Source organism: Tupaia chinensis, unplaced genomic scaffold (assembly GCF_000334495.1).
Source record: "Tupaia chinensis unplaced genomic scaffold, TupChi_1.0 Scaffold149922_1, whole genome shotgun sequence".
In the NCBI taxonomy this organism is placed as follows: domain Eukaryota; kingdom Metazoa; phylum Chordata; class Mammalia; order Scandentia; family Tupaiidae; genus Tupaia; species Tupaia belangeri.
The window spans coordinates 595080-613551 of record NW_006209766.1 but is presented as its reverse complement, the minus strand read 5'-3'; the positions used below and the strand labels follow the sequence as shown (position 1 = coordinate 613551).

The following is an 18472-nucleotide window of genomic DNA, read 5'->3' as shown; positions in this document are numbered from 1 at the left end:
AAGATAGAAAGCGAGAAATCACCCCTCAGAGGGCATAGCCACGCCACAATCCCTTCTCCTCCATTCTCCTCTCGGGATCTTGGGCACACACGCACACGCACCCAGCGTGAGTTTAAGCCACCGGGTCCGGGACTCGAACCATGGTCGACTACATGGGAGTCCAGCAACATAGCCGTTATGCTAACTGCTGGTCCCTAGCGTAAACACTCTTGCTAGGGCTGCAGGCAAGAGTTACCTTATGTTAGGCCGAGTTAGCATTGGCTGAGTTAGCGTATTCATCGCCATGACAGGGTTTCGAGGATGGGGCACAGGAATTCGCGTACAAACAGGACACAGGAATTTGTAATTAAACAGAAGACAGAAACTTGTAAAATAGCAGAGGACGGGTGGGCCAGGTGGCACCAGAACAAGGTTTACCTAACTTTAACTGGGGGTTCTTATCTAAATTCAAGCAGGCGATAACAGCTAGACCCTATCTGCACATACCCCCTCCCTTGTGTGCTGCATACTATGAAAAGTTACTGATAGTATATCCTGTATTGTCTCCTGAGCTATAAAGGGCCCCTCTCTCCTAGGTTCCAGGTCCTTGTTGCAACCGGCTGTGTCGGGCATAAACTTGGACCCCAGCTAGCTGGAAAAATAAATGCCTCTTAAACAGTTGCATTGTTGTGGTCTCCTCTGCGTTGCCACTAGTTAAAAATCGATATTTGTACCCTACAGCAAAAGCCTATAAATCCCGAAATTTTTATGTGTGAGCCTAAACTCTTCCTGAGCTTCAGACTTGCATATACTTGACAATGCTAACTGGATGATTATCATCTCAAACTTAACGTGCAAATCACACATCTTTGGATGTACCCTCTAACCTGCCTTTGCCCTCTTTACCATCTCAGGCAACTCTATCCCCATGCAGCTACTCAAGCCAGAATCTACTGATGGCCTCTTCATTTCCCCCTTTGCCTGTACATCTATTTACGATTCGCCTGCATGTTGCTATTTTTACATTCAACATATATTATGAATACCATATCTTCTCACCACCTGGTATTGCTAACAGTTGAATCCAAACTACTACCACTCCCAACTGGCACTACTCTTGACCTGCTACAAGTATCCAGAGTAATTATCTAGAAGCATAAATTAGAATTAAGGTGCAAATAGTAACATTGTGTTTTTAATTTAACTAAATAATGCCTTAAAACAGGCCAAATAGGGTAACAACATTACAAAAAAATGGTAGACAACATTACCAACAAACTATGGAAAAAGGTATCCTCAAAATCTGTAAAAAAAGTAGTAGGTGGAGACAAAAATACTACAGCTAAGACTTGTGTAGTTTAACCATCTGTTCAGAAAAAAAAAAAAAAAAAAGGAGCTACGTAGGATATCTGACAGACTGGCGAATCCCCACATAACCAACAGGTACTCACTGGAAAGCTAATCATGCTAATTTGAGAAGAGCAGGTAAAACAGGGAGTGAGTTATGGGACGCCTGGAAAGGTTCTAAATGGCTGTAAGTGATGAATCAGGGAGGGAGAAAGAGAACTATGGTCAGGTAGAGGCATGCAAATGGCTTAACCAGTAGTTGGGAAAGTTTGCTTTTTTAAACTTTATTTTACTTATTTATTTATTTATTTATTTTATTTTAATTTTTTTTGGAGAGGTTTTTGCTATAGGGCACGTGCGCTCGCCAGACAGGCAGAGAAAGACAGAGAGACAGAAAGCAAGAAATCACTCGCCAGGGTGGATGCCACAATCCCTTCTCTTCCATTCTCTTCTCGGGATCTTGGGCATGCACGCACATGCACCCAGCTTGAGTTTTAAGCCACCGGGTCCGGGACGTGAACCGTGTTCTACTACGTGGGAGTCCAGCGACATAGCCATTACGCTGACTGCTGGTTCCCACTTATTTATTTATTTTAATTTGACCAGAGAGAGAGTGAGCAAGAGAAAGTGAGAAAGCAAGCACCAGATCCGGGATTTGAACCACGGTCAGCCATGTGGGAGCCCAGCACCCTTAACCACTACGCTACCTGCTGGCCCCGAGAAAGTTTTACCTCATTTGTAGAATATGGTGGAATGGTTTATAAGTAGTCTTCATATAATTTTGCATTTTTCTGTAAGTCTGACTATTTTTTAATGTTTTATCTTTTGACGAAGGTGAAGGTTATAAGGGTATCTGCCTTATAACTCACCAAGCTATATATTTTAACATGGCTTTCTGTTATCTATTTCATATTTAAAAGAAACTTCTAAGATTTTGGAGAAGTTTAGCTATAGGGTGCGTGCACTTGCCAGACAGACAGAGAGAGACAGAGAGATAGAAAGCAAGAAATCACCCCCCCGGGGGGATGGTCACGCCGCAATCCTTTCTCCTCCATTCTCCTCTCGGGATCTTGGGCACACAAGCACACGCGCCAGGCATGAGTTTTAAGCCACCAGGTCCAGGACGCGAACTGTGGTCGACTACGTGGGAGTCCAGCAACATAGCCATTACGCTACCTGCTGGTCCCAAGAAACTTCTAAGACTTAAAAATTTTAAAAATAAATAAATTAGATAACTTCTAGTCACTTTTAGAAAATAATCTAAATTCTTAACAATTAATAAAAAATGATATAAGACTTGATCCCTCAACTTTACCTTTTTCTCTTACTCACTATTCCTTAATTCTACCCTGCCCTACTAATTGCTCCTGAAAAGCACGAGGCTCATTTGCATCTCAAAGCATTGGTATTTGCTATCACTCTGCTTGGCAAGTTGTATATAATCATATTGTTATAGTCTACTCAGCGGGAAATAAGAGGACATCCAGACATAGCCAAATTTATTGGAGTTTATTGATTTAGCCAGAGGCATACAGGGTGTAGGGGGAGAACTCATGTCTCTTAAAACTCCACAGCCCCAAGTGAAAGGAGAAAGGAGCTTATAAAGGTAAAAGATCACATTCTTTTTCTGTGGTTCTAAAAGAGTAGGGGGGTAGGGCTTTAAAATCCTAAAAGGGAAGCAAGCAAAAGCGCATCACAAAAGTAGAAAAATCGCAGGTTAATCATCCTTAAGGATGGGTCCCATCAAGAGAAACACATCACAGAAGCAGGTTAATCCTCTTTCCAGGTGTGTCCTTACTAAACGTGATGGAATCTTAATCATCTTTTACGGCTCCAATCAAAGTCCAGGGACTGGACCTCATCTCAAGGTGATTAGGGAAAGTGAAGGGAAAGTGGGGTTTTAAGGACAATAGGAATGTTAATCACTATATTTACAGTTACAGAGAAGGGGAGAGAGCAGATTTCCAGTCATAGGAATTTAACAGTTTATAATGGCGGTGCTTCTCCAAGATGGAGTCGTTCCTCCAAGATGGAGTCGAGCCTGCTTCAATATGGCCTGAGCCCTTCTTGTTCTTCTCTCTTCTTGTTCAAATATGCCTACCTCAGCATATATAAATATGTTTAAATACAAATGAATGGTCAAGAGCATTCACATTAAAAATGAAAATGAAATTGTGGACGGAAGTCTGACTACTTTTCCTATTTTTCCAAAATCTTTTGAAAAGGGGACTGGGGAAGTCATGCCCACAAACATTAACAGACCATGTATTTTCTATTAGCAGAATTCTTCCTACCTCCTGTCCCTGGCATAGGATCTTTGAGATGTGTATTTCAACCAATTACAGTATATTCTTGTGCTTATCTCTTCCCAAGACACAGAACTTCTCTTTTCCTTGAGATGTAGATTAAGCCTTTCTTTAACTAATCTCTTCCCAAGACACAGATCTTCCCTTCCATCACCACCTAAGAATTGTGGAATCCACCTATAACCTACAAGCCCCCCACCCCCACCCCGCTTCTACATGTCCTGCCTTTTTGGGCCAGACCAATGGAAAATCTCTTCACTAAATGTTGTCTGTCAATCTCAAAAACAAATAAAAGGAACCCCTGTACATGATCACCCCAAGAAAAGGCATGTATGTCTCTTCTCCAGGCCTAGGTCACTCACATTTGGCTTGGAAATAAATCGTGTTAATTATTAATTATTAATTTTACAGTTGGTTATTTTTTCCATCGACAAAATAATGAACCAGGAAAGAGAATAAGCCCACAACAAAATAAAGAGAGAAACAAGAGAAGGTGAATGAGTATAAAATGGGTAAAGGCAAAGTTCCTTAGAAAAATGTGGTGAGATATTATTCTTCCCTGAGTTTTCTACACACTCCTTTTAAGGGAGACCTCCTACTTCTCCCTACTTATCTGGGCTATTTCCAGTAATGATGGCTTCCCCACTCGCCATACCTAACTCACCCTTGTACTGTCTTCTTTTATCTTCTCTCATTGTCACCCAAGGATCTTTCCATTGTTTCAATATGATAATCACATGTGGTTTAAAAAGGGAATGTCCTGCTTATAAGATGAGTATGCCACACAACGTAGAAAAGAGATATTAGTTCAAAAATACTTTGAGCTTTGGTTATTAGGCAATAAACTAAACATCAAAATCATTTTAGTAAATAATTCAGAGAACAAATCAGGAGAAGAGTGCTGGAAGCAGAAACCAGCCCAGGCCTGAGAGATAAGCCAGAAGAGAAGAATGCAGGAGGGAGTAGAAAAACCTCATTCTCACGTGGAAAGCCTCAGGGAATGTATGATCAACTGGATGGAACTCCAGGCATGGAAAGTGTCTCAAGATGTTGGGTGACATTCCACAAGCCAAGAAATTGTCTAAATACTAAGTTAATGATAGCTATCAATCTTGTACCAGGAATATAGCTACAAAGAATGCCATGTATCTTGTACACTGTTCTCTATAGCCAACCACTACTTATCTGATTTAATTTGGAATAAAAGGACTCTGTTCTAGCACAGTTTGCCTTTGCTCCAAGAGAGCTTTAGCCCCTTGCTTTAACCTTTTCCTCGTCTCTTTTCTCTATCCTTTGTACCATTCTACCTTCAAACCCTGAATTTCTCATATCTGGTACCCAAACAGGGACTTGAAGGTAGAAGGACACTAAGAAGTAAAAGAAAATTTTTCAAATGTCGGAGGGACGGAAGGGATTTCTGAGTCAGATTAACTCAACCTACGAGGTTCAGCTCAGGGTAAGTATGGGAAATACGTCTTCTAATTATAAATCTTATATACGAATCTTACACACTCTACTCAAGACCTCTAGGTTAAGGTAAAAATGACCGCTTTTGAAGAACTTTTTTATTTGGTCTGTAAACATTGCTTTTGGTTTACTCCCTGTGGCAAGAATGCTCTCAATTATAAACAATGGAAACTAGTTATTCGCGCATTAAGGCGGGCTCATCAGCAAGGGGAAACTGTTCCTTTATCTGTATGGTCCCTATGTAATCTCACCTTTTTAGCTTTAGAGCCACTTTGGTCAGAATCTGGGGAAGAAACTCCATCTAATAAGCTGGACTCAAACAGAGAAGTAAAACAAGTGGATTCTCTGGAGGACGAAGTTTCAGGTTTAGAAAGTCCACCACCTACAAAAGAGAAATTCTCTCTCCCACCTAAAGAATGGAGGTCTTCTAATGAGCTTCCTCCTAAAAATTCAGCTGTTCACTCAGCTTTATACCCTGTACAAGCTGAAGTTCCATGATATGAAAATTACAAAAAAATTATACATAAGCAAACTTCTGCAAAACCTATGGCTCCTCCACTTTATTCTTTGGTTGGTTTTAAGAGGTTTTTGCTATAGTGCGCATGCACTTGCCAGAAAGACAGAGAGAGAAAGACAGAAAGCGAGAAATCACCCCCCAGGGGGGGATGGCCACGCCTCAATCTCTTCTCCTCCATTCTCCTCTCGGGATCTTGGGCACACACGCACATGCGCCCGGCGTGAGTTTAAGCCACCGGGTCCAGGATGCGAACAGCAGTCGACTATGTGGGAGTCCAACGACATAGCCATTATGCTAACTGCTGGTCCCCCTCCACTTTATTTTAATAATTCTTTTTTTAAAAAGAATTCTTTTATTTAACTTTATTTATTATTATTATCATTATTATTTTCCAGTTTGATCAGAGAGAGACAGAGAGAGGAAGTGAGAAAGCAAGCCACCAGGCCCAAGACTTGAACCATGGTCAGCCATGTGGGAGTCCAGCGCCTTTAACCACCATGCCACTTGCCAGGCCCTATTCTAACAATTCTTTTTACGATACTTCTGCTAAGACTGTTACTGTCCCTTATTCTCCTATGATACAAGCCCTTTTACTGAGCTTAAATGGATTAAAACCGATTTGCATAATTGTTTTTCTGGCAGTCCTGATAAACAGATGACTAGATTTCAACATGCTTCTTTGTCTTTTGAGCAGATACTAAAAAAAAATAAAATAATTCAAGACCTGCAATTATGGGATAAAATGTCAGAAATCTCAGAGCTATAGATTCTTTCTGTTTGCCAAGAATATTCAAGGTCATTTAAAAACTGTTTTCTTGGAACTTGCGCCCCTCCCCACCCCATCTGGACACCCGTTCCAGCAAAGGGCTTTGCCTGATGGACTGCAGGCCGCCTATGCCTGGAGGGCTTAACAGTTGGGACATGTGGCTCATCCCCTCCCCCACTTGCCTTTGAACTCTGAGGACTTCCTTTGTACAAGGCATGGCCTGCATGGCATGCATTGCACGCCACAGGATCTCTTTGTTACTGAGTTGAAGCTCAGTGGCTCAATTTCAGGCACACCTATTCTCTAGAAACAGAGAAGACTTTGGGTCATGCAGGACCAGTGACAGTGCAAGGTGCTGGTGAGCAACGGGGAGGCAGAGCAGAAGAGAGATCGCCAATTGCCTACTCCTGCACACCTTTGAATGCTCAGAGATACCTTGAATAATTTAGGAAGGAATGTATAGATCACCAGATGACTAGAAACCATCGCAGAGGTGCAAGAAATATGAGCAAGTAACAAAATGTCTCTCCCCCAAGGGAAAACATCAATTTCTCATCACCCACAGACAACACAATGGAAATCGTGGAAATGTCAGATAAACAATTCAGAATATTATAGTGACCAAACAAGATGCAAGAGAAAAGAGACATCTAGCTCCACGACCAAACAAGATGCAAGAGAAAAGAGACATCGAGCTCCACGAGATGAGGAAGTCCTTTCACAATTTGAAAGAAGAATAGGCACCATAAAACAGAATCAAATGGAATTTTTAGAGATGAAGAATGTGATACAGGAAATTGAAAACCTCTTTCAAAAGTATTAAAAGTAGATTAGATCACACAGATTGAATCTCAAATGTAGAAGACAAAACCTCTGATCTAGAAAACATTATCAAAAAACTGAGAAAACAACCTCAAGAAATGAGGATAATACATAAGGAATACTAGATACCATCAAGTGCCCAAACATTTGGATAATTGGTATCCCAGAAGAGGAAGAAAATAATACAAAATAATAATAAAACTTTTAAAACCTAGAGAGGTATTTGGATACCAGACCCAAGAAATACATAGGCCCCCAAATAAAATCAACCCAAACAGATTCTCTCCAAGGAACATCATAGCCAGATTAGCCAAAATACAGACAAAAATGATACTAAAATTGGCAAGAGGGAAATGTCAAGTTACTTACAAAGGTTATCCCATCAAGCTAACATTAGATCTCTTGTTAGAAACAATTCAGGCAGGGACCCCCAGCCACTGAGGCCGTGTGGGTGCTCTGGCGGTTCTCTGCAGGGCACATGATAGCCAGAGAGCAGGAGCCGAGTTCTGTTAAGTCTCCTGATTCTCAGAAGCTTCTGGACACTCTGCTGCAGAACCTCTATGACTTCGCCTAAAGCTAATATCCTTGAAAAAGAAGTGGATGTACAGGAATTTAACCTAGAAAAGGCTCTGGTGGAAGTGCACCGGTTTGGAATCACAGGTTATGGAAAAGGGAAAGAACCAGTCCTGGAACCTGAACACGCTGTCATGCTGGCTGTCCAGCCTCTCAAAAATAGTTACGTGAATTACAAAGTTTTGCAGCAGCAAATCAAAGGAAAAAAGGCAGCAAGCAAAAAGAAAAGAGAGCCATCCAGGACACAGATATTTTCAAGAGAAAGAAGAGTTAAGGGCAGGAAGACAGGAAGCTCCAAAAGAGGAAGTCGGCTCCCAGTATTTTGTCAAGCAGACAGATTGGAAGGTTGGGAAATTTAAAAATTGGACGTTGATTCTGAGCCCTGTTGACTTCAAGAAGATCAAGTCTTCCAGAGTGGCTAAGTGACGTGCTTTACCAGATAAGGACCATAGGTCAAGTCACTGCGCCCCTGGACCCCACCAAGACCTCAGGACTGTTCTTGTTTGTGCCACAGGGTGCTTTTTCATTTTAGGGGGAAAAAAAAGTCAAACAAACAGCTTTTCTAGTTGCTAAAGTGTGTGCGCAGTGCTGAGTGCAGCAAGGAGGGCTCAAGCTGTAGAGATGTTTGAGTGTCCTAGCTGGCTCTGCTCACGTTCCTGCTTGCTGGTTTTTGGTGCATTTGCTCCTGAAACGCTTTTCACAGTTTCAGTGTTCTGTAAGTGCTAGTGATTAACATTAACTGGCCTTTCAGTGTTTTTAATGACTTAATATTACTATATCATGAAAGATCTAAGAAAGTGGTAATTTATCAGGTTTTTGGAAAAGCAATTTTAATTTTCAGCCAACTGTATATAAAATCTATTTTGAAAAAAGGTATATAAATAAAACACAGTTTCTGTAAAAGAAAATTCAGGCAAGGAAAGAGTAGGAATACTATTCCTGGCAAGATCATCCTTCAAATGGGAAGAAAACATAATATCATTCTCATATAAACAAAACCTGAAAGAATTTACCAACACTATAACAGCTCTTCAAGAAGTACTAAAAGGAGCACTATATCAGGAAAACTAAAGACAGACAAACAGAAATAGGAGAACACAAAATAACCAAGGAAATGGCTTACAAAATGACAGAGATACACCACAAGTGTTTAATGTTGAACGTTAATCGATTGAATTCTCCACCTAGAAGATAGACTGGCTGATAAGATAAAAAAATACAGGAGCCTGCTATATGCTGCTTGCAAGAAACACACCTCACTGATAAAGAAATACATAGGCTGAAAGTGAAGGGCTGAAAAAAGATATTCTATGCAGATTGAAATAAAAAAAAAGGCTGGAGTTGCAATACTGGTATCAGACAAAATAGACTTTAAGACAAAAATTGTAAGAAGAGACAAAGAAGGGCAGTAGTGAAAGGGCTAATTCCCCAAGAAGATATAATGCTTATAAATATCTATGCACCAAATTTAGGAGCACCCAAATATGTAAAGGAAAGACTGCAAGATCTAAAAGGGGAGATAGACTGTAACACAATCATTGTTGGAGATCTCAGTACCCCATTATCTCTTTTAGACAGGTCAACAAGACAAAAAATTAAGCAAAGAAATCCAGGACCTAAATGACAGCATGAATCAGATGGACTTGATAGACATCTATAGAACTTTCCACCCCCCCCAAAAAACCCCACAAAATACATGTTTCTCTCAGCCTCACATGGTACTTTCTTGAAGATTGATCACATAATAGGGCACAAAACCAGCCTTTACAGATTCAAAAGCATAGAAACTATATCCAGCATCTTCTCTGACCATGATGGAATTAAACTTGATTTTAATCTCAGGAAAAACCCTCAAAAATACACAAATTCATGGAAACTAAACAACCTACTTCTAAATGACTTCATGACTACTGAAGAGATTAAGACTGAAATTTAAAAATTCATGGAAGCAAATTATAATGAGTACACAAGTTTCCATAATTTATGGGACATGGCAAAAGCAGTCATAAGAGGAAAGTTCATAGCAATTAGTGCACACACAAAAGAAGATGGAGGGACCAGCAGTTAGTGTAATGGCTATGTCGCTGGACTCCCACATAGTCAACCGTGGTTCACGTCCCGGACCCAGTGGCTTAAACTCACGCCGGGCGCGTGTGCGTGTGTGCCCAAGATCCCGAGAGGAGAATGGAGGAGAAGAGATTGAGGCATGGCCATCCCCCCTGGGGGGTGATTTCTCGCTTTCTATCTCTCTGTCTCTCTCTCTCTGTCTGGCGAGCTCATGCGCCCTATAGCAAAAATCTCTATAAAAAAAAAATGATGGAAAGGTAGCAAAAAGACAACCTAACATCATGCCTCAGGGAACTGGAAAAACAACAACCAAAAAAGAAAAAAAAAAATGCCAGGATAAAAGAAATAATAAAAATTCGAGCAGAAATAAATGAAATAGAAAATAAGCTAATTATACAGAAAATAAATAAAAGCAAATGCTGGATCTTTAAAAAGATAAACAAGATTGACACACCATTAGCTAGACTAATAAAGAAGAAGAGAGAAAGGAACCAGATATGTCAAATTCGCAGTGAATCAGGCAACATTACAACCGGCATAACAGGAATGCAAAACATCATTAGAGGATACTATGATGACTTATACACCAACAAACAAGAATATCTGGATGAGATGGACAAATTCCTGGAGACGTATAATCTACCACCATTGATTCAAGAGGACATTGAAAGCCTGAATAGACCTATAACAAACAATGAGATTGAATCAGTAATAAATAACCTCCCAACAAAGAAAAGTCCAGGTCCTGATGGCTTCACTGCTGAATTTTACAAAACTTTAAAAGAAGAGGTAACCCCCATCCTACTCACACTGTTTCTAGAGATCCAAAAGGAAGGAACCCTTCCAAATTCATTCTATGAACCCTCCATTACCCTCATTCCCAAAATGGATAAGGATACGACCAAAAAGGAAAACTACAGACTTATATCCCTGATGAATATAGATGCAAAAATTCTCAACAAGATACTTTCTAACCGTATTCAACAGCGTATAAAAAAGATTATTCATCACAACCAGGTGGGCTTTATTCCAGGGATGCAAAGGTGGTTCACTATACACAAGACCATAAATGTAATACACCATATTAACAGAAAGAAAGATAAAAACAGTATGATCATTTCAATTAATGTTGAAAAAGCATTCAACAAAATACAACATCCTTTCATGATTAAGATGCTCAGTAAAATTGGCAGAAAAGAATCAACTGTTAGCATAATAAAAGCCATCTATGAAAAACCTATAGCTAACATTATATTGAATGGAGAAAAGCTTAAAGCTTTTCCACTAAAAACTGCTACAAGACAAGGCTGCCCACTTTCTCTGCTCCTAATCAATATAGTACTGGAAGTCCTAGCCAATGCGATCAGACAAGAGAAGGAAATAAAAGACATTCCAATAGCGAAAATAGAATTTAAATGATCTGTTTACAGATGACATGATTGTTTACATAGAAGACCCAATAGTATCCACAAAAAAACTTCTCAAAGTAATGCATGCATACAATAAAGTGGCAGGATACAAAATTAGCTTACAAAAATCTATAGCATGTCTATATACAAACAAGCAGACAGAGACAGAACTGAAGAAAGTAATCCTATTTACCATGGCCACAAGAAGTATAAGATACTTAGGAATAAAATTAACCAAGGAAGCCAAAGACCTCTATAAGGAAAACTATGAAAACCTTACAAAGGAAATCAAAAAGGACACAAAAAAGTGGAAGAATATCCCATGTTCCTGGATCAGCAGAATTAATATAATCAAAATGGCAATCCAGTACAAATTAATCTACATATTTAATGCAACCCCTATAAAATTACAAGAAACATTCTTCACAGATCTAGAAAAGACAATTACAGAATTTGTCTGGAATCATAAAAGACCCCGTATTGCCAAAGCCATTCTACACAAGAAGAGTGGAGTAGGGGGCATCTGACTTCCTGACCCCAAAATATATTACAAAGCTATGATAATAAAACAGCAAGGCATTGGCACAAAAACAGACATGAAGACCAATGGAATAGAGTAGAGACCCCAGAAATAAACCCCAAAACATACAACCGACTCATCTTTGACAAAGGATACCAGTCAATCCAATGGGAAAAGGAAAACCTCTTTAGCAAATGGTGCTGGAAAAACTGGGTATCCATTTGCACAAAGATGAATCTGAACCCCTGTCACCATTAACAAAAATCAACTCAAAGTGGATCAAAGATCCTAAGACCACAAATGATAAAACTACTGGTGGAAAACACTGGGGAAACTCTGGGAGACATTGGGGTAGGCCAAGACTTAAGTAAGACCCCCAAAGCACAGGCTATTTCCCCCAAAATAGACAAGTGGGTTTACATCAGATTTAAAAGTTTCTGCACAGAAAAGGACACAGTCACTAGTGTGAATCGACAACCTTTAGAATGAGAGAGAATATTTTTAAACTGTGCCTCAAGTAAGGGATTGATAACCAGAACACAGGGGGAACTCAAGCTGCTTACCTGGGAAGAAAAAAGATTAACCCAATTAAAAGATGGGAAAATTAGGTGAATTAACAACTCTCTAAGGAAGACATATGAACAGCCAAAAAGCATATGAAGAAATGTTCAATATCCCTCATCATAAGGGAGATACAGATCAAAACCACAATGAGATACCACCTAACCCCAGTCAGAATGGTGAAGATTAAAAAAAAGAAAGAAAAATGATAAATGCTGGAGGGGATGCAGTGAAAGGGGAACACTCCCACACTGTTGGTGGGATTATAAATTGGTCTAGCCACTGTGGAGAACAATATGGAGGTTCCTCAAAGACCTTCAGATAGAACTACCATATGATCCAGCAATTCTGCTCCTGGATATCTACCCAAAGGACAGGAGAATACTCAATCAGAAAAGCACTTGCACATCTATATTCATTACAGCCTTATTCATGATTGCTAAGACATGGTCCCAACCTAAATGTCCACAAACAGATGAATGGATTGAAAAAGTATGGCACATATACTCCATGGAATACTGTTTAGCCACAAGAAACAACAAGGCCCTGGAATTTGATAGAAAGTGGATGAAATGGGAGATGTATTGCTGAGTGGAGCAAGTCAGGCTATGAAAGAGAAACATTGTATGTCTCCCCTTAACATATACCGACTGTAAGTACTCAATGACAGAGACTGAAAGACTGGAGGACATTCAAGCATTAAAAATTTTTATGAACACTAGAGCCAAAGTGGAAAGAATGGGGGAGGGTAAAAGCATAGGAAAGGAAAAAATGGGAGGCGGGGGGGAATGGAGAGGTAAGGCATTTGTGTAACACAGATATGGTTTATTATTTGTTGATGAGGATGTGCGCATGTTCTCTACTGGGCTGGACTGAGGTGTGTGTCATGCTGGGTAAAGTCTCTTTACAATCTAAATGATGTATAGCGATTAAATGTATAAATAATAATTAAAATTAATAAACAAAAAATTATTAAAAAAAAAAGAACTACTGAGAGAGGAGGTGTATGTGTGGGCAGTAGGATAAGCGCCAAGTCAGTAAAGGGCCCTGGCTCATTTTCCCTTCCATAGTTTTTGGGTTCTGTCTAAGAGTCTTCTAACATGGAAGCCCAAGGCAGTTTACCAAAGAAAGGAACCCAATTTGGAAAAGAACCCAAAGAAAGCAACCTCTAAGAATACACAAGTGCAGCAGTGGATCAGGATATAGGGTGGCTATGAGCCCACTCTTGGAGTCTGGCAGGTGAGTTGGCTTCAGCACTTACCAGCTGGCCATGTGGTCACTGGCCAGTTACCCACCTCTTTGAGCCTCTTCTCCCATCTGTATAATGAGGATTATGGGACCAGCAGATGGCATAACAGTTACATCACTGGGCTCCCACATGGCTGACCATAGTTCAAGTCCCAGACCCAGTGGCTTGAAAATCACGTTGGGTACGTGTGTGTGCGTACTCAAGATCCTGGGAAGAAAATGGAGGAGAAGTGATTGAGGCATGGCCATCCCACCAGGGGGGTGATTTCTCACTTTCCCTCTCCCTGTCTCTGTCTTTCTCTTCAGTGAGTGCATACTCCCTAAGGCAAAACCTCTTAAAAAATAAAATAATGAGGATTATGTAGCATCTGTACCTAGGCATGTTGAGGAGTCAATAACAAATTGTATGTTAAGCTTGGCAGCTTAGTCCTAACTACAGGTTAAGGCCTGGTGCCCATTTGATAAATTTTCAGTGCCTTTTAAGTGATTATTAGGAGAATAAATTAAAAAAAATCCCTTGATCTGAAGATTTTCTATCTTTTATATCATGATTCACACATCAAGCTTCTTGAATGAGTAAATGTCAACTTCTCACAACTGGATATAAACTTTAGGCAGTCTGGTGTTGAATTTATGGATTTCCCAGGAAACTCAATGTTTCACTAAAAGTCTCACATCTAGTGTCATAGGCAGACCAGAACCCAAAGCAGATAACCACCTGGTCAGGCTCTCTGGTGGCTCCTGCCCTACCCTGCTTTCATCACAATCTGTCCTTTATCTGCTCATTGGTCTCCCTTGAGCCATTCCACTGAAGCATATATTCCCAAGAATGAGGGGGACTTTCATTACATAGGGGCTGATTCTCTCCTACATTCTGGCCCAGAAGTTCTAGTTAAGTGTTGTCTGAGTCCTGCCACCTGGTTCTTTGACATGACCACAAACCAAAAGTGAATTGATCAAGTTTCTGCTGGCTTTGGAGTCTTCCTCCACAGAGAAGGCCTGGGCAGTCTGTTTTCAGGTACCCTTTGTGGTGGTGGCAGGAGGAACAGGAAGGGTGTGGGTGCCTCATGGTGTCTATATTCTGCCTCATCCCACCCAGGAGAGACCACTGTGGGCAGAGAAGCTCAGGGAGGATCAGGTGTCCTAGAAGCACCTGAGGCATCCAAGCTACATCAGGCAGAAGCAGAGCTATGGCTGCGGTACTGTGGACATTGTCTGGGCAATGCTACTCATTTTGTCGTGTGACCATTCTCCTACTAGCTCTCATCTTGGCCTGCTATGACTATTCTTGCATGAGCTTAACAAGGCAGGAGATAAAAAGAGTATTAGCTGAGGTAAACATGGCAATTAGAGAACACTATGGCCAACAAAATGTAGAACTATCAAGAGTGGTGCATCCCCAGCCAGACTTGCTAATACCCCCTAGAAGAGATGTCCTTGTGGTGACACCTTGGCTGGCTCCCATTGTGTGGGAAGGGACTTTCAATATTGACATACTAAATCAGCAGTTCCGACAGCAGAATGCCACCATTGGATTAACCGTGTTTGCCGTAAAAAAATACATAATCTTTCTGAAGCTGTTTCTGGAAACCGCAGAGACATACTTCATGGTGGGACACAGAGTGAACTACTACATCTTCACCGACCAACCTAAGCATGTTCCACAGATCCTGCTCCAAAAAGGAAGGCAGATGGCCATTCTCAGGGTCCAGAGCTATGCCCGCTGGCAGGACATCTCCATGCACCGCATGGAGGTGATCAGCATCTTTTCCCAGAGACGCTTCCTCAGGGAGGTAGATTACCTTGTGTGTGCAGATGTGGACATGAAGTTCAACGACCACGTGGGCGTGGAGATCCTCTCCTCCTTGTTTGGAACCATCCATCCTGCTTACTTGGGGTTCCCACGGGGTTCCTTCCCCTATGAACGCCGGCCTCAGTCCCAAGCCTATATTCCAAAGGATGAGGGGGATTTTTATTACATAGGGGCTCTATTTGGAGGGTCGGTGCCAGAGGTGTATAGGCTCACCAAGGCCTGCCATAAGGCAATGATGATTGACAAAGCTGGTCTCATTGAGGCCAAATGGCATGAGGAGAGCCACTTGAACAAGTACCTACTTCACCACAAACCCACCAAGGTCCTTTCCTCTGAGTACATGTGTGATCAGTTCCTGCTGTACGTTATGTGGGCCAAGCAGCTGGTGGGCTCGCCCTTCATCATAAAGAAGATGAGAGTTATGGTCTTGCCAAAGAATAACTCAGAACTGCGGGCTGATGAAGGACACTTCCAGAAAGGGTTCAGTGAGGAGTAATGGTCAGACAGCGTTAGTCATCCTCCTGGCATGCTATCCTAACTTAACAAGTGTTTTATAAGAAAGGGAACAATTCCACCTCTTTTTTTTTTTTTTTTTTTTTTTTGCCTGACTGAGAAAAATTGCTGATATGTCTCACCATCTCCCCAAATTTAGGCAGGTTTAATTTCATTTCCACCTCCTTTGCCACACACACATTTAAGCAGGTCTGAACTCTGGGCTCAGGCATAAATTCCTGCTCCCTCCTGGAGCTTCTCACTTGTTCTTTTAACACCTTTCAGGATGGAGAAGGTGAGTGTTTTCTGCCTGTCCTGCTGTACAAGGGTTTCAGGAAAATCTTTTCTCAAACAAGAAATGAGGCTCCCGGACACACAGTCTCCTGCCTCCTGTGGCAGTCACACAAAACCTGCCCCAACTCTTGGCCAAGTAGATGAATTCATGGCCTAGTTTTCAGATTCCTTGTAAAAAAATGAAAGATCCTTTGGAACCAGCAGGTGGTGAGGTAGTTAAAACACTAGAATCCCACATGGTTAACAGCGGTTTGAATCCTGGACCTGGTGGCTTGATAATCATGCCAGGCACATGTGTGTGCCTGCCCAAGATTCTGGGAGGAGACTAGAGAAGAGGGGATTGAGGCATGGCCACTCTCCCCACCTGGGAGGTGATTTCTCACTTTCCCTCTCTCTGTCTCTCTGTCTCTCTCTCTCTGGCAAGTGCATGTGCCCTATGCAAAAGCCTACCCCCCTCAAAAAAAAAAAATCAGAAGGGACCAAATGCTATAGAAAATAAAATTAACACTGTAAGTAGCATGGGGAATATTGAGAGACTTGGAATTAAAAAAAAAAAAAGTTGAATGGTCCCTTCGTGTATATGTGTACATATGTAGGTATGTACCCATGTATAGACATATGTATTATTACCAAAGAGCACATGTGGTTGCCAGAGAGACAGAAAGAGCCCCACAATGGGGCATGGCCATTCTATAATAATCTTTATTTCCCCACTCCAGGAGGATTTGGAGCACTCAGGTACATGTACCTTGCATGTTTTTCAAGCCACTGGGTCCAGAACTTGAATCGTGCAGTCAGCCATGTGGGATCCAACTACCTTAACCACCATGGCTTTGGTGGCCCCTACTTTGTCTTTTTAAAAAACAAATTATTATTTTTTTAGAATAGTTACTGGTTTGCAGGAAAATACATAGAATTTCCCTAACTACCCTTGCACATTCTCCCTATGCACAGTTGCTATGGTAATTAACCTCTTGCATTAGAGTAGGACAGTTGTTACATCTGATAAGCCAATATTGATATATTGAATTAACTAACATTCCATTGCTTAAATTAGGCTTCAAGGAGCAGGAGAGGGGTGAAGTTGTAGAACACAACATTCTGCAGGGCAGATCTACATGGGAAGGTTGCCCGTTTGTGGCTGGAGACCTCCTTGAGTACACTAGGCACGTGTGTGTCCATGTTACTGGTTGACTGAGGCTACAGTAGACAGACTAGAGCATTAGGACCCGATCGGGGGTACTATATCTTTGTCTCTTTCCTTCAGTCATGCAATAAATCAACTTAAAAAAAATTAGGAGACGCTAGCCAGTGGCATGAGGGTTGAGGTGGCTGAATCCCACATGACTGATTGCATGGTTCGAGACCTGGACCCAGGTGCATGTGTGTACATGTCCAAATCCCAAGAGGAGAATGTAGGAAAAAGGGTTGCTGCATGATCATCCCCCTTGAGTAGTGTTTTCTTGCGGAGAGCAGCCAGTCTGAGAAAGCATGTGACCTTGGGAACCAGCAGTTAGCAGAATGGCTATGTCACTGGACTCCCACGTAGTCGACCGCGGTTTGCGTCCTGGACCCGGTGGCTTAAAACTCACACCGGGCGCATGTGCATGCGTGCCCAAGATCCTGAGAGGAGAATGGAGGAGAAGGGATTGCAGCATGACCATTCCGGGAGGTGATTTCTCACTTTCTATCTCTATGTGTGCACCGTAAAGTAAAAATTCCCCAAAAAAAAAAAAAAAAAAAAAAAAAGGAAAGCATGTGACCTTTACCACCATGCAGTATTAGGTATGGGTATCAACAACAACAGGAAGATAACCAATGACAACAGGAAAATAGGGCTTTTGTATGTAAATGCTTCTCAATAGCCATTACTAGAGTAACTCACGGAAGCGCATTTTTGCATGCGTCTAAAGGTCACGTGTTTTCTCAGACTGGCTGCTCTCCACACTTTCTCACTTTCTCTGTCTCTGTCTCTCTCTCTTTGGCAAGCACATGCCCCTACCATAAATGAACAACAACAAAAGTTAGGCTTTGGTGACGGGGCCATGCAGGCAACACAAGCTGATAAGGATGCTGCCTCTCATTCTAAGGCAAGGCCTGGACTGGGAAGAAACTGAGGCAAGGCCCAGTTTACGAACTCTCCCTTGTGTCCTTGAACTGGCCGGTATTCAACTTCTCTGCCGTGAGTTTTACTGTTATTACGGTACCCTGCAAGGGTAAAACATCACCCCCAACCATTGCAATAAAGCCAATTAGTGATCTTGTAGGAATGTGGTTCCCTAAGACTGACA

At 41.5% G+C, this 18472-nt stretch overlaps 1 protein-coding gene across 1 annotated transcript; it reads left to right on the top strand.

The window, feature by feature from the left end:
- Positions 1 to 14427: 14427 nt before the first annotated feature.
- Positions 14428 to 15954, top strand: LOC102471037 (histo-blood group ABO system transferase-like). The gene has a single exon (XM_006171607.1). It carries the CDS (start codon positions 14773 to 14775, stop codon positions 15889 to 15891), a length of 1119 nt encoding a protein of 372 aa, XP_006171669.1. The 5' UTR covers positions 14428 to 14772; the 3' UTR covers positions 15892 to 15954.
- Positions 15955 to 18472: the final 2518 nt, after the last annotated feature.

Coding starts and splice junctions, on each gene's coding strand:
- LOC102471037 (XM_006171607.1), top strand. CDS start 14,773: ATGGCTGCGGTACTGTGGACATTGTCTGGGCAATGCTACTCATTTTGT.